The 16,084-nt window shown below is 35.0% G+C and overlaps 2 protein-coding genes and 1 long non-coding RNA gene across 3 annotated transcripts in view; 2 read left to right on the top strand and 1 right to left on the bottom strand.

The window, feature by feature from the left end:
- The window catches only part of LOC101896376 (potassium voltage-gated channel protein eag), a 274,849-nt gene that overhangs the window by 140,752 nt on the left and 118,013 nt on the right, over positions 1-16,084 (bottom strand). The gene's annotated exons all lie outside the window — the stretch shown is intronic.
- On the top strand, positions 3,647-11,806 carry LOC131800860 (uncharacterized). Its single transcript, XR_009341614.1, has 3 exons — positions 3,647-3,930; positions 4,152-4,378; positions 11,725-11,806. It is a non-coding gene; the product is annotated as an uncharacterized LOC131800860 (long non-coding RNA).
- Positions 8,173-10,280, top strand: LOC131800859 (uncharacterized). The gene is made up of 2 exons (XM_059118707.1): positions 8,173-10,094; positions 10,163-10,280. Exons 1-2 carry the CDS (start codon positions 8,355-8,357, stop codon positions 10,220-10,222), a joined length of 1,800 nt encoding a protein of 599 aa, XP_058974690.1. The 5' UTR covers positions 8,173-8,354; the 3' UTR covers positions 10,223-10,280.

Here is a 16,084-nt window from a genome sequence, read left to right as displayed (position 1 = left end):
TAGCATTTAAATGCGAATAAATCGTTTGTGTCTCGTAACATCGCTCGTTACCACGATACTGGTAGCGTAGTCCGACGAAGTCAAGGAAGTGGACGGAAGATAACAGCAACATCAGCAGAAATGCAGCAGTTCGAAAAGTAAAGAAGCGACTTAACAGAAAACCCGCCTTGCAGTGGCCGAAAAATGGCTCGTGTGCTAAATATATCGCAATATTCTATTCGAAAATATTGAAAAATGAGCTCGGGGTAAATCCATTGAAATTCCAAAAAGTGCAAGAACTTACACCGCAACAGAAAGAAAATAGCCTTTAAAGAGCTAAAGAGTTGCTTCGCTGGGCCGAAAGTGGTGAACTGCCGAATTAGGTTTTCTCCGGTGAGAAAACATTTTTTGTCCAAAGAGGTCAGCTGAAAATGTGCACCTTCGGTTGGCCACCAGAACTCAAGTACCGGCCATGGTGATGGTATGGGCCGCCATAACAGCCAATGGTCGCTCTCTGCTCCGTGTATTAAACGACCGTGGCATCAGAATAAATGCCGAATATTATCGCGAAAATATTCTGGAGGCTGGAGGGCTCTCCGCTCGTATTAATCGACCGTGGCATCAGAATAAATGCCGAATATATTCGGTTAGCCACCAGAGTTCTAGCGCCTGCCTTGGTGATGGTTTGGGCCGCCATAACAGCTGATGGTCGCTCTCCGCTCCGCGTATTAAACGACCGTGGCATCAGAATAAATGCCGAATATTGGCGCGAAAAAAATTCTGCAGGGTTGGACAAACCCTGCAAACGTTGGACATTTCAATAGGACTCAGGACCATCGCACTTAGCACGTGCCACCCAAGAATGATTACAAAATAGGGTTCCTCGCTTCATTTCCAGAGCACAATGACCACCACAATCTCCCGATACCAATCCGTTGGACTATTGTGTCTGGAGTATTTTGGAAAGCAAGGTTGGATTTAAAAAATACCAAAGTATCGATCACTTCAAGCAAGCTCTTCGCTGGGAATGGGCCAAAATACCTCAGAGCAACATTCGGGCAGCGTGTGACGGTTTCATTGGCCGTTTTAAGGTCATAATTTGTGCCAAAGGTTATCAATTCGAACAAATCTAAACTTATTCTAAAATTTGATGCTATTTCCGACATTTTTTTTAAATAAAAATTATTTTAAAGCAATATTTGTTAGTATTTGCCTGCGGTACTGGGTTGCGTATGATTGTTATTATCTACTGGATTATATTGGTAATATATTCATAACTCATATATTTCTTAGGTTTTTTTACAAAATTCTTTTGCACTAACTTTCAGGACCCTCCGAAGAAAAAACATAAAATTTTATAGGAAAATAGTCTGTTAAAAAAGTTATTTTGGAGCAATATTTTTAATATTTGCCTGTGGTACTGGGTTGCGTACGATTCTTATTATCTACTAGACTATGTTGTTAATTTCTTCATAACTCATTTATTTTTTAGATTTTTTTTAAAAATCTTTTGCATGAACCTTCAGGACCCTCCGAAGAAAAAACATAAAATTTTATAGGAAAATAATTTTTTAGAATCCTTTTGAAAAGTTCTTTTGAAGCAATATTTGTTAATATTTTGCTGTGGTACTGAGAATTTTTTTCAAAAATTACCTTTGCATAAACCCTTAGAACTGCCCGAGGAAAAAATATAAATTTTTATAAGCTTTTAGAATATTTGCTAAATATACAAACAATCCAATAATAAAATAGATTTCTCGGAATTATTGGGTTAGACGTTCAATTTTCATAAATTATAAAAATTATAAAATTTTTTTTTGTACATTTTAGTACCATTGAATATTGTACAGAATTTATATTTATTGTAAGATCATCGATTTTGAATGCTTTTTATAGCTCAATTACTATTTCAAATAAAAATTTATCAACAATTTTAATTTCAGACGTTTTCCCAGTGCCTGGGGTACTGGGTTGCGTATGATTGCTATTAATTTCTGGATTATTTTGGCAATTTGTTCATAACATAAATATTTCTTGGAATTTTTTCAAAACTTTTCCCCACAAGCCCGTAGAACTCTTCAGAGAAAAAACCAAAATTTAAAAGAAAAATTATTCTATTGAACATTCTTAAAATTTGTAAATAAATCCAGGATAATGTAATTTACTTTTGACATTTTTCTAGAAATTTTAATAAACTTTTTTAATGCCATAAAACTTTCTGTAGATTTTCTAAGATTTAAAGACAACGATTTTGAGGTTATTTAATTGCAACCAATGTGCTTTATTAAATTTTGAGATTCTTTAAAAAATTATATCTCAATACTGACAAAATTTGTCTGTGGTACTTGGTTGCGTATGATTGTTATTAATTACTGGACTACTTTAGTAATTTGTTCATAACTCATATATTTCTTGGACGTTTTTTTCAAAATTTTTCCGTACAAGCCCGTAGAACCCTTCAGAGAAAAACCCAAAATTTCTAAAGAAAAAATTATTCTATTGAATAATCTTAAAATTTGTAAATAAATTCAGGAAAATGTATTTTACTTTTGACATTTTTCTAGAAATTTGAATAAGCTTTTTTAATGCCTTGAAACTTTCTGTAGATTTTCTTAGATTTAAAGACCACGATTTTTGAGGTTATTTAATTGCAACCAATTTGCTTTATTAATTATTGAGACTCTTTAAAAAAATTATATGGCAATAATGACAAAATTTGCCTGTGGTACTGGGTTGCGTATGATTGTTATTAATTACTGGACTATTTTGGTAATTTGTTTATAACACAAATATTTCTTGGAATTTCTTCAAAGTTTTTGCGCACAAGCCCTTAGAACCCTTCAGAGAAAAAACCAAAATTTATAAAGAAAAAAATATTCTATTGAATATTCTTAAAATTTGTTAATAAATCCAGAATAATGTATTTTACTCTGGAAATTTAATTAAAAAAATTGAGTAACCTATTTAAGGCCACGAAACATTCCGTAGATTTTTCTAACAGTTTAAGACCATAGAATTTTTGAAGTTATTTAATTGCAACCAATTTGCTTTATTAATTTTTTGATAAAAAAATATTCTCAAAATTTGTAAATAAATCCAGGATAAAAAAATTTTACTTTGGAGATTAAAAAAACGACTAACCTATTTATAACCACGAAACTTTCCGTTTAAGCCATGGAATTTATGAGGTTTTTGAATTACGCCCAATTTTCTTTTGAGTTGCGTATGATTGTTATTAATTACTGGATTATTTTGGTAATTTGTTCATAACTCATACATTTCTTAGAATTTTTTCAAAATTATTTTGCATTAACCTTCAGGGCCCTCCGAAGAAAAAACATAAAATTTTATAGGTAAATAATTTTTAGAATCTTTTAGAAAAGTTATTTTGAAGCAATATAGTTAATATTAGGCTGTGGTACTGAGAAAATGTTCAAGGTTCTTTTGCATAAACCCTTAGAACTCCCCGAAGAAAAAATATAATTTTTTATAATCTTTTAGAACATTTGCCAAATATACAACTAATCCAATAATAAAATAGATTTCCCGGAATTATAGGGTTAGGCTTTCAATTTTGTATAAAAAAATTTGTTTACGTCAAAACGTAAACCATTTTCATTTCCTTAAACTGTATCTTAAATATGAATAGCACCATTGTTATTGTACTATCCATTAGAACTGTTATCGAAGTTAAGATAATTATTCTATGTTTTTCCTTTTCCCATTTTCATATTTTCTTTTTATCGGCCTTCTCTAATGGCCATATTGGGAGTCTAATTTCCGCGTCTTATTGAATTCTATTCTAATTCGACTCTGGAACCTGACAGTCCAAATCCAGTACCATCCTAATAAAAAGAATTCTAATATAGCGAAATATAAAAGCTTTTTTTTCATTACTCTGGATTTGGGTTCCAACCGTTTTCAACGTTTCTGCCAGCTACAACATTCAAGGTAAAAAAAGTGATCTTGGATTTTGTTTGGGCTCTAAGAGCAAGTTGTCCACCATCACACTCACGGTAGATGCTTCCAAAGCTTTACCAGGCAATTCAGCCGTTTGCCTGAACATTTTGGTCCTTCGAGCCGGATCGACAAGCTGCTCTCCAGAGAATTCAGCTGCAGAAGCCTTTGATTTCCATAGGTACGTTTCTCTTGTAATAATTTCGTCGTTTCAGTACACAACAAGAAGTCGAAAGATTCACTCAATTTGATATAAAGTGCCGTGTCGTGTTTCACCCCAAAATATAAACTTCAAAATAATTATATATCTGGAAATTCCTGGCTAATTCCCCAAATAACTAAGCTGAGAAGATCGACAACCTAGGAATTGTGGATTTACTAAGAGGAAGACTAAGAGGATTTACTAAGAGGAGACTGCCTTAATACAACAAGAGGATTGTGAGTAAGTTTTTTACAAAAAAAAATATTGATATCCTGTGTGTTGAAAAATAGCCCTGAGTGAGACTACAAAAAAATCTCTGTGGGAAGTTCTTAAAAATTTCGGTAAAAAGGAAACATTTTGTTGGAAAAAAAATAATAAAAAAAGGGGCAAAATTCGTTTAAAATATGTGTGAACATAAGTGGTACATTTGCTCCTTAGTGTAACAGATCCGAGGCTGTTAAATTAAAAAACGTGTTCTGTAGAACTCTGTTAATAACAGAGTCATAACATTTATCTGCGACAGCCTCACTGTTCACTATTTATTTATGGGAACATCTCTCTGTTGTACCAGATGCATTTCAGGTTTACCCTGAAAATACATTAGAAGTGCTTTCTCAATGATCATCCAGGCACTCATAATACACATGGGAGTGAGCAACCTCCATGCATGATCTCTTCCATATTGTTGTTCACTCGTCTTGCATTGTCCATTCCATTCTCTTTTTCAGCTTCATGTTTATTCCCAGCGCGCATGTCCACTGAGTACATGCTCTTATTTATGGATGTTGAGATCCAAGCTTGCCATGTTCTCTTAAGTTATTTTCAGCTTACCTTTCTTCGTCTTCATTGGTCCGAATGAGCATATGCTACTCTTGTGTATGTATGTGGTGATCAGAGCTTGCACACTTCTCTTAAGTCAGTTCCAGCATCATTCTCTTCTTTTCTATTATTCGAATGCGCATGTCCACTGAGAATGCGCTTCTCTCGTGCATGCTGAAACTAAAGCTCAACTCATCGTTCTCTTCCTCAGCCACATACATCCTATTGCAACCAATGTTTACATTCTCTGCTTTGAGTGCGCATGTCCAATGAGAATGCGCTAGTCAATTGTGGGTGAGATTACAACTCAATCGTGTTGTTGTATCATTGCCGTGTAACTACTATTGCAGAGTTTGAGTTCTCCGCTCAATCAGTTGTTACATTTGTGTTCTTTTCTCTATTTATTTTTACGTGTCATTCTCGCTGTTTGAGAGTCCGACACATACCAACGGAGGATTGATTGCTCAGAGCGGAGCATATCATTCCAAATTATTCCATTTATTCCAATTCTTCCAAATTCTTTCCACTTACATTGAGTTCAATGAACTCTTGAACGATCAGCTGTTTTTCTACTTTAGCAAAGTCGTGTTTTTGCTTGTGATGTCTCTGAAGCACATTTAGAAGCATTTAGATACAAATAATAATATCTGGATACCAACGCACAGTGGTACCAAATATAACTTTTCTACAATCAAAAAAAAAAAATATTAAACAAAAAATATAGATACTTGTCGCGCTTTTCACTATTACTTGAAAATTCAACCAATTAAATGTCATTAATGAGAATTAATTAATTGAAGTTAAGAAAAAAGAAACAAGAGTTAATTAAGAGTAATTCAACACATTAGTTCAAATTAAAGAAGCAAATTGATCAATATTAAAAAAAAAAATTAATTAATTGATATTTGAGGAAAAAGTTTATAATTGGTAAGAATCAAGTACATTATTTAATTGAAATTTAAATTCAAGAGAATCATTAATTGAAATTACTAGAGAAAAATATTATTTTTCTGAAACTAAAATAAAAAAAAAAATACTTTTAATTAAATTAAAATAATAATAATAATTAAATACGTTCAATAAAAATCAAAGGAAATAATTAATTAATTAAAATAAAATAAATACAATAAAATTACTAAAATATTCCACCAGTGGAATTTGAAATTAATGATAATACAATCTCCTGTTCGTTTCAAGTTAGGTTTTCCTAAAATAGCATTCAATTGGTACCCGTACTTTCTACCAGGACATTTTATGCTATTTTTTCATCATTTTCAAATTTGGAACACACGGTGAACTCAGTTTGTTGTTTCTTTCACCAGTCCTAGTTGCCCTACTCCGATATAACCACTTGTCTTGCATAATTTTTATCCACTCATTCTATTGTCTTTGATCCATCAAACTTCTTGCTTGTAGTCATGTCACTCGACAAATTCATTCGCCTAGCTGACAGCTTGGTAGAATTTGAAGCGGCACTTATTGCCAATGAGTTTCCTCTAACAACTCGGTGTTTGCTGGAAACCCACACTGAAGAGGTGAAATCCACATGGTCACATCTTAAACAAGCTTATGAGCAATGTCTGGCGGATTTGGAAAATGAAGAAGAAGATGAAGAGGTGTCCGATGATAGAGAAACCAATGAGGTAGCGACAGTGAAGGATAAATATAAGAAATCCTACTCAACTTACTGTCGTTGTATCTCAAAGCTCAATGAAGCTCTGGAACCTCTCTCTCCTTCCTCTTCTAGTCCAAGTTTACGGTCCAGTAACGCTTTTAACTTGCCTCCAATTGAGTTATCCACATTTCATGGAGACTACAAATCCTGGCCAAGCTTTCGTGACATGTTTACGGCCATTTGCATACGCAATTCCAAATTAAGCCCAGTAGAAAAATTGTTCTACCTAAGTCAGAAGACCAAAGGTGAAGCACACGACATTGTTAGGAAAAGTCCTTTGACGAATTCCGGATTCACCTTAGCGTGGAACAATCTATGTTCCAGGTTTGAGAACAAACGAGTGCTGGTTAATGGCCAACTAAAGAATTTATTTTCACTTGTCAATATTCATACAGAAACTGCAATATCCATCAAGAAGCTTCAAAGAGATATCAATTCTTGTATATCCACTCTAAAGCTTTATGATGTTGACGTTGAAAGCTGGAATCCGATTTTCGTGTTCATTTGTTCCAACTGTCTTCCAGATTCTACTTTAACTTTATGGGAACAAACACTCTCGGATAAAACCAGCATTCCAAAATGGTCTGAATTGGATATATTTCTTACCAACCGGTATAGAACATTGGAGGCTGTCTCTGAAATGAGAAGTTCTTCTGATTCCAAGTCCAAAGAGGATAAGTCCAAACCTTTAAATACAAAGAATCAGAAGGACAGGCATCAGACATACCAAACCAACGTCAACAAAACTAAATGTCGATTGTGTTCCAATGAATTCCACATAATAAGGAAATGTCCTCGGTTCCTAGCATTTAATTACGCACAGAGATTGGCGGAAATAAAGGCCAGCAATCTCTGTCTAAATTGTTTTTCCAGCTCCCATGCTGTCAAAAATTGTAAAAGCAAAAATTCTTGCTTCAAATGTCAAAAACGACATAATACTCTCCTCCATAAGGATGCTGAGCAACAAAATATACCCATTAGTACTTCTCCTTCAGCTTCCAATACACCACTTCAAACGCCTAGGACATTTGCATTCCAAGCTTCTCCAAATTCCTCCATACAGTCCACTAACTCTTCAACCGATGTTATTCAAAATTGTTTCGCGGTTAATTCAAACGGCGTTTTGCTTGGTACCGCTGTAGTAAAAGTTATTCATGCAGGTGTTGGTTATATAGCGAGGGCCCTCATAGATTCAGGTTCAGAAGGTACCTTTATATCTCAAAACCTGCCAATGCCCTCAGGTTACCTTCCAAACCTACATCCGCTATCATATCAGGCCTTAATAACACGGTTTCAGCTGCTGTTCAAAAAGAATGTCGCTTTATCCTGGGCTCCTATGCGGATAAAGCTTTCGAGATCGATGTTTCAGCCTTAATTGTGCCTCATCTTTCTAATAACCTTCCAACCTGCACAATAGGGTCTGATATTCTCTATTCGCTACCAAAGTTAGACTTAGCTGACCCGTATTTTTACCGAAGCTCCAAGATTGATATCCTAATTGGCGCAGATTTACTTCCTTCTGTCATGTTATCTGGGTGCCAGCGAGCGATTTGCGGATCCTTATTCGCCCAGGAGACCGTATTCGGATGGATCCTCACTGGCCCCATTCCAACCAAAGCTCCAAAGTCCTTCTCTACATGTGTATCGTACTTCTGCGAAATTTCTTTAGAAAAAAGTCTTCTGAAATTTTGGGAGGTGGAGAATATTCCACAACAGCGTGTAATGTCCAAAGCAGATAGACAATGTGAAGAAATTTATCAGAGAACGACAACTAGAGATGGGAATGGAAGGTATACTGTTTCGCTTCCGTTTAAAGACGAATATTCCGATTCACTAACCTTAGGTCAGTCGAGAAAAGGTGCGATGGCCCAATATATTCGGAATGAAAGTCGTCTGCTAAAAAATCCAGAATTGAAAAGAGAATATGATCTTAATATTGAAGAGTACGTCAAACTAGGACATATGATTCCTGTTCTACCTCCTACAATCTCAGAATTTCCCGATCACTACTATTTGCCGCATCATGCTGTTGTGAAGCCAGATAGTTCTACCACTAAAGTCCGTGTGGTTTTCAATGCTTCTTACGCAACATCGAATGGTACAAGTCTAAATGACGTTTTGTATACTGGTCCAGCCTTACAGAACGACTTGACTATTCTCATCCTTAAGTGGCGTTTTTATCGCTATGTTTTCAGTGGTGATATAGAGAAAATGTATCGTCAAATCCTTGTGTCTCCTTCTCACACCCACTTTCAGAGAATCCTGTTCCGCCAGAATCCAACTGAACCAATAAAGGATTACGAGTTGAAAACTGTAACCTTTGGTGTTAACTGTGCACCGTATCTTGCGATACGTACGATGATTCAACTAGCCAATGACGTCCATGATTCATATCCATTAGCTAGTCATGTTTTGAAGAATTGCATGTATGTGGATGATGCCCTTGCAGGGGCACATGACATACACACAGCAATTTCAACCGTACGTGAATTAATCCTATCTCTGAAGTCCGCAGGATTCAACATGCGAAAATGGACCTCCAATTCAACAACAATTCTCTCGGACTTGTCACCCGATGATCTTCTTAATGATGGCTTTTTAGACTTTAACGCACATTGTGCAGCTAAAATGTTAGGCATTCGTTGGAATGCGTATTCTGATCAGTTTTATTTCTCCTCCATTGCATTTTCTCCCCATACTTATACCAAACGAGAGGTTCTTTCCCAAATATCAAAACTATTTGATCCTGCTGGCTGGATTTCGCCGGTCATTGTATTAGCCAAGATAATTATGCAAAAAATATGGCTAGATAAAGTGGGTTGGGATGAAGAGATATCACCAGAATCAATTGACTTATGGAAAGCATTTCAGTCTTCATTTTCTTCCATCAATGAGATTCGTGTTCCACGTTGGTTTAACTTTGTCCCAGACCATGAAATTGAATTCCACGGGTTTTCGGATGCATCAGAAAGGGCTTATGCCGCAGTACTATACATTCGAATTGTTTCTCCAACTACTGTGTACACCCACTTAGTGGCTTCCAAAACGAAAGTAGCACCGATTAAGTCCCTATCTATTCCTAGACTGGAATTATGTGCAGCTACTCTCCTTGCTGAGCTAATTGACAATTTAGTGCCTCAATTCGACGTTCACCGTCACTCATTACATTGCTGGACGGACTCCACCATTGTGATTTCATGGTTAGCAAAACAACCATGTCATTGGAATACTTTTGTGGCAAATCGAATTTCTAAAATCATCCAAACTGTCGATCCACCAAAATGGCACCACGTCAGTTCAGAGGACAACCCCGCCGATCTCGCGAGTAGAGGTGTCTATCCACAGGATCTAATCCAAAATGATCTTTGGTGGAGAGGTCCTGCATGGTTATCTGAATTTGACACTCCTTGGGAAAATTACTCTAATCAAGATGTCCAACCAACTGAATTAGAGAAGAAGTCGGTAAAGACACATTTTGCATATTTCGAAAACTTCCACGATTACTTAACGAATTTTTCTTCCTACCCAAGAGCTCTAAGGATTATGGCGTATGTATATCGTTTTATAAATGGTACTCATCCACGATATAAGACCAATAATAGACGTTATGGTAACGTCATAGAAGCTCAAGAAATCATCCATGTTCGCTCAAAGCTGATATCCATATACCAAAGGCTATTTTACCCAAATGAGTACATGGCGCTGAGTATCCAAAGACCGATTCCTTCTTCTAGTAAACTATTGAGTTTGAATCCCTTCTTAGATTCCGAAGGTCTAATGCGAATTTGCGGTCGACTTGAAGTATGTCCAGAGTTATCCTACAACGAGAGACATCCTATAATTGTTCCATACAACTGTCAATATTCCAAACTATTAGTCCAATATATCCATTTGATAAGTCTACACGGGGGCAATCAACTTGTCCTCCGATTGGTCCGTACACAATACTGGATACCAAAGGTTCAAAATCTTATAAAATCCATTATACGAAATTGCAAGATCTGTGTCATATATAAGAAAAGATGCCAAAAGCAGTTGATGGCTGCATTGCCTCCAGAAAGATGTGAAATATCCCGACCATTCACACATACCGGTTTGGATTTTGCAGGACCTTTTGATATCAAGAGCCATACTGGAAGATATTGTCGGATTACCAAAGGATATGTGTGTGTGTTTGTCTGTTTTTCCACAAAGGCAATTCACCTTGAAGCAACATCCGACTTATCCACATCCAATTTTCTGGCAGCTTTTAACCGTTTTGTTTCCCGTCGTGGCTGCCCACTCCATTTGCACTCTGACAACGGAACTACGTTTGTCGGAGCTTCCAAGAGGATCGCAAAAGATTTTATCGATACCTCGAATCAAGCTCTAATGTCTAATTACGCCCACCAAAATTTGACATGGCATTTCATACCTCCCGGAGCTCCTCATATGGGTGGACTCTGGGAAGCCGGCGTAAAAAGTTTCAAACAACATTTCCGCAAAGTTGCTGGCAATACAAAATACACATACGAAGAATTTCAAACCTTACTGACTAAAATTGAGGCGTGTCTAAACTCTAGACCAATATCCCCATCTTCTCAAAGCCCATCAGATTTCACCGCATTGACTCCTGGACACTTTTTAATCGGTTCTCCTATACTATCTCCCTTAGAACCAGAAATTTCCCAGTCATCCATTTCTATTCAAAATCGCTGGCAACGACTCCGATCAATGTATCAACATTTTTGTAGCAGATGGAAGACTGAATATCTGAAGGAACTTCATAAAAGGACTAAATGGAAAAGTCCAGAACGCGATGTCGAAGAAAATATGCTGGTGGTTATTCAGGAAGAAAATCTCCCTCCGACCTGTTGGCGTTTGGGCAGAGTGATTCGTGTCTATCATGGCAATGATCAGAAAGTGCGCGTTGCTGATATTCTCACTCAGAAGGGAAGAATCACCCGGCCAATTACAAAGCTGGTCATCTTACCAGATAACCAGTCTTAGACTTTATCCTCATACAAAGCCTGAGACAAATAATTTTTCCATTTTCTATTTTAGTTCAATTCAATTCCATTCTTCTTTTTTTTAATTCATTCCTTTTTTTCAGTTCTTTATTTACAATATTACAATGAAGGGTCCTTCGTCTTCTCGTTATTCGGAATTTGCCTGCAGGTTGTGCCGCAAAATACCAATAAGATGGTTACCCCTCTTGACATCACCACCCCCAAGGACTCTTCAGATACTACCGGCTCAATACCGAGGTCAACATCGACATCCAGTATTACCTCTTTGTCGGCACTTCTTAGGCAGAATGCCACCCCTCTTCTTCCTACTGCAGTCGTCAAAATCAACGGAGCAAATAGCACACAGTTGGCAAGGTGTTTATTGGATTCCGCGGCCCCCATGAGCTGCATTTCCAAACGCTTCGTAGATAAGTTGGGGTTGTCTACGCTCGAGTTGGAAGATGAAGTTATGTGCCCCGTCACCTTGACATCCTGCGTCGATTCCAAGACAAAGATAGAGGCTATATTGCGAATGAGGAACAGGATTGGAATTACAACTCCTAAGCAATCGCTGCCCGAGTCTTCAAAACTCAGTTTCAAAACTTCGTCCTAGCAGATAGCAAATTCTATAAGGCAGCTTCTGTTGATATCGTCATTGGTGTTGACATATATTCCAAAATTATTGTCGACGGCATCTTTATTCGCCATGGACTTCCTACAGCTCAAAATACCCTTTTCGGATTAGTGCTATATGGAACATTTTCAAATTAATACAAATAATTGTACTCTCTTCCACCACTTTTATTCTGAATTTACGATACCTTTTTTTTAAATACTAATATGCCAATTGAAATCGCTTGAAGACATATTGTATTATGATATAATAAGTTATGCATTAAGTCATTTAGTCATATGAATTTAGTCCTAAATGAATTGATTATATAATTGTCATGTCCCCTTGCCATGGGGGGCGGAATGTTTACGTCAAACGTAAACCATTTTCATTTCCTTAAACTGTATCTTAAATATGAATAGCACCATTGTTAGTGTACTATCCATTAGAACTGTTATCGAAGTTAAGATAATTATTCTATGTTTTTCCTTTTCCCATTTTCATATTTTCTTTTTATCGGCCTTCTCTAATGGCCATATTGGGAGTCTAATTTCCGCGTCTTATTGAATTCTATTCTAATTCGACTCTGGAACCTGACAGTCCAAATCCAGTACCATCCTAATAAAAAGAATTCTAATATAGCGAAATATAAAAGCTTTTTTTTTCATTACTCTGGATTTGGGTTCCAACCGTTTTCAACGTTTCTGCCAGCTACAACATTCAAGGTAAAAAAAGTGATCTTGGATTTTGTTTGGGCTCTAAGAGCAAGTTGTCCACCATCACACTCACGGTAGATGCTTCCAAAGCTTTACCAGGCAATTCAGCCGTTTGCCTGAACAAAATTATATGGAATTTTTGCTCCACCAAACTTTCTAAAGATGTTTTTTTTTATTTTTTGTACATTTTAAGACCATTGATTATTCTTCAGAATTTTTTTTATATTTATTGTAAGAGCACCAATTTTGAATGCTTTTTATGGCTCTATTATTATTTCATATAAAAATTCATCAACAATTTTAATTTCAGTCGTTTTAAAGCAATATTGACAATATTTGCCTGTGGTACTGGGTTGCGTATGATTGCTATTAATTACTGGATTATTTTGGTATTTTGTTCATAACTCATATATTTCTTGGACTTTTTTCAAAGTCTTTCTGCACAAGCCCATAGAACCCTTCAGAGTAAAAACCAAAATTTATAAAGAAAATTTATTCTATTGAATATTCTTAGAATTTATAAATAAATCCAGGATAATGTAATTTATTTTTGACATTTTTCTAGAAATTTGAACAAGCTTTTTTAATCCCATGAAACTTTCTGTAGATTTTCTTAGATTTAAAGACCACGATTTTTGAGGTTATTTAATTGCAACCAATTTGCTTTATTAATTATTGATACTCTTTAAAAAATTATATGGCAATACTGACAAAATTTGCCTGTGGTACTGGGTTATGTATGATTGTTATTAATTACTGGACTACTTTGGTAATTTGTTCATAACTCATATATTTCTTGGACGTTTTTAAAATTTTTCAGCACAAGCCCTTAGAACCATTCAGAGGAAAAACAAAAATTTATAAAGAAAAATTTTTCTATTAAATATTCTTAAAATTTATAAATAAATCCAGGATAATTTATTGTACTTTGGAAATTTAATAAAAAAAATTGAGTATCCTATTTAAGACCACGGAATTTTCCGTAGATTTTCTTAGATTTAAAGACCACGATTTTTGAGGTTATTTAATTGCAACCAATTTGTTTTATTAATTATTGATACTCTTTAAAAAATTATATGGAAATACTGACAAAATTTGCCTGTGGTACTGGGTTGCGTATGATTATTATTAATTACTGGACTATTTTGGTAATTTGTTCATAACTCATATATTTCTTGGACGTTTTTCAAAATTTTTCCGCACAAGCCCGTAGAACCCTTCAGAGAAAAAACCAAAATTTATAAAGAAAAATTATTCTATTGTATATTCTTAAAATTTGTAAATAAATCCAGGATAATTTATTTTACTCTGGAAATTTAATAAGAAAAATTGAGTAACCTATTTAAGACCACGAAACTTTCCGTAGATTTGCTAGCATTTAAAGACCTTGAAATTTTTGGAGTTATTTAATTGCAACCAATTTGCTTTATTAATTTTTTGATAAAAAAATATTCTCAAAATTTGTAAATAAATCCAGGATAAAACATTTTAATTTGGAAATGAAAAAATAGAGTAAAATATTTAAGGCCACGAAACTTCCCGTAGATTTGCTAACATTTTAAGACCATGGAATTTTTGAGGTTATTTAATTGTAACCAATTTGCTTTATTAATTTTTTAGAATCTTTAAATTCCACGGATTTTTTTTTACATTTCATTTCTACACAATCTTGCTTATTTCCTTCCCCTAAAAAAGAAACTGAAATCCACAAAGAAATAATTTCCCCAAATGCAACAAAAAGAAAAAAAAAACAAAAAAATATTATAAATGTTGGTCATTCAAAAGGTATCCGAATAAAAATATCGACACTCACCGTGCCAAACGAAAAATAAACGGAAATATTTATAAAGGGTCATAAAAATGAATGAATGAATGGCTGAAAGAGCAACAGTAAGCCAATGCCCAAGGTAAGTTTGAAGGGAAGAGATAACCTTCAGCGGTGCAAAATGCGAGTGGCATTGAACGGCAGGCGAAAGGAAATTTTCTCTCTCTCACACACACTCACACTGACACAAAAGTTGCAAGCAGCCTGAAAGTAGGCATCGGCAATATTTTATTTAAATAAAAGTACGAAGCTAATAATGTAAGACACCTTTAGTCTATAATTTTAGGGGATGTTTTAGGGGGGTTGAGAACAAGATTTTTGGGGAGCAAGAAGAAGTAATAAATAGAAGTCTCATGAAATATTTAAATTTTCATTGGTAGTGGCCTGTCTCTGACGAGGCTGTTTGCCAAAACGAACAAATTAAAACATAACTTTCGGTTTAGCAGCAAGAAATTTTTAAAAAACTTGGAGGGGGTGGCTGAAGGAATTTTAAATATTTAATAAATATCTAAAATATTCATTTAAAGGTTTAGTGAGAAGAATGAATAGATTAAATTTAAAAAACTAACATTGGCCATATTTGCCTAACTTAATAAAGCATTGTTTAAGAAGCTCACAAATTTTTATGGAATTTGAGGAAATATTTTCTGGAGCCCAGATTTTTAGGCAATAAAAATTTTTTGTACCCAAAATGAAATTGATCGGTTAATTGGAAATCTAGAAATCGTAAATTGGGTAATCAAATCCACTCAAATTAGAGAAATTAGGACGTTTTTCTCTAATATTTAGATGTGGTACAGGCTTGCGTATGATTATTTTTAATTGCTGGATTATTTTAGTAATTCCCCCATAACTTTTATATTTCAAGATATTTTTCAAAACTTCTTTTTGAATATGGCTCAGAACACTCCGCAGAATAATACAAAAATTTAAGACGAGAAACAGTCCTAAAAATATTCTTCAAATTATTTAAAACTTTCGACATTCAAAATGGGATAGATTTTATTATACATTTTTTGTAAGGCTATGTTATTTTCTACAGGACATTTTTATGAAATTGGAAAGGTCCTACTATATAAACATTCTATAGAAAATTCTATGGCCTGTGGTGAGGCCAGAAAATTTACTATAGAAAATTCCATGGCCTGACGGAGGCCAGAAAATTTTCTATAGAAAATACCATGGCCTGACGGAGGCCAGAAAATTTTCTGTAGAAAATTCCATGGCCTGACGGAGGCCAGAAAATTTTCTGTAGAAAATTCCATGGCCTGACGGAGGCCAGAAAATTTTCTATAGAAAATTCCATGGCC

This window comes from Musca domestica, unplaced genomic scaffold (genome assembly GCF_030504385.1).
Source record: "Musca domestica strain aabys unplaced genomic scaffold, Musca_domestica.polishedcontigs.V.1.1 13, whole genome shotgun sequence".
Taxonomy (NCBI): Eukaryota; Metazoa; Arthropoda; class Insecta; order Diptera; family Muscidae; genus Musca; species Musca domestica.
The sequence above is the reverse complement of the archived record's forward strand: the minus strand, read 5'-3'. Positions and strand labels throughout refer to the sequence as shown.

Bases quoted from the DNA above. Each gene is read 5' to 3' on its own strand.
- LOC131800859 (XM_059118707.1), top strand. From the start codon at position 8,355: ATGTCCAAAGCAGATAGACAATGTGAAGAAATTTATCAGAGAACGACA. The intron at 10,095-10,162 runs GTAAAGACACAT...TTCCTACCCAAG, and splicing joins CTGAATTAGAGAAGAAGTCG to AGCTCTAAGGATTATGGCGT.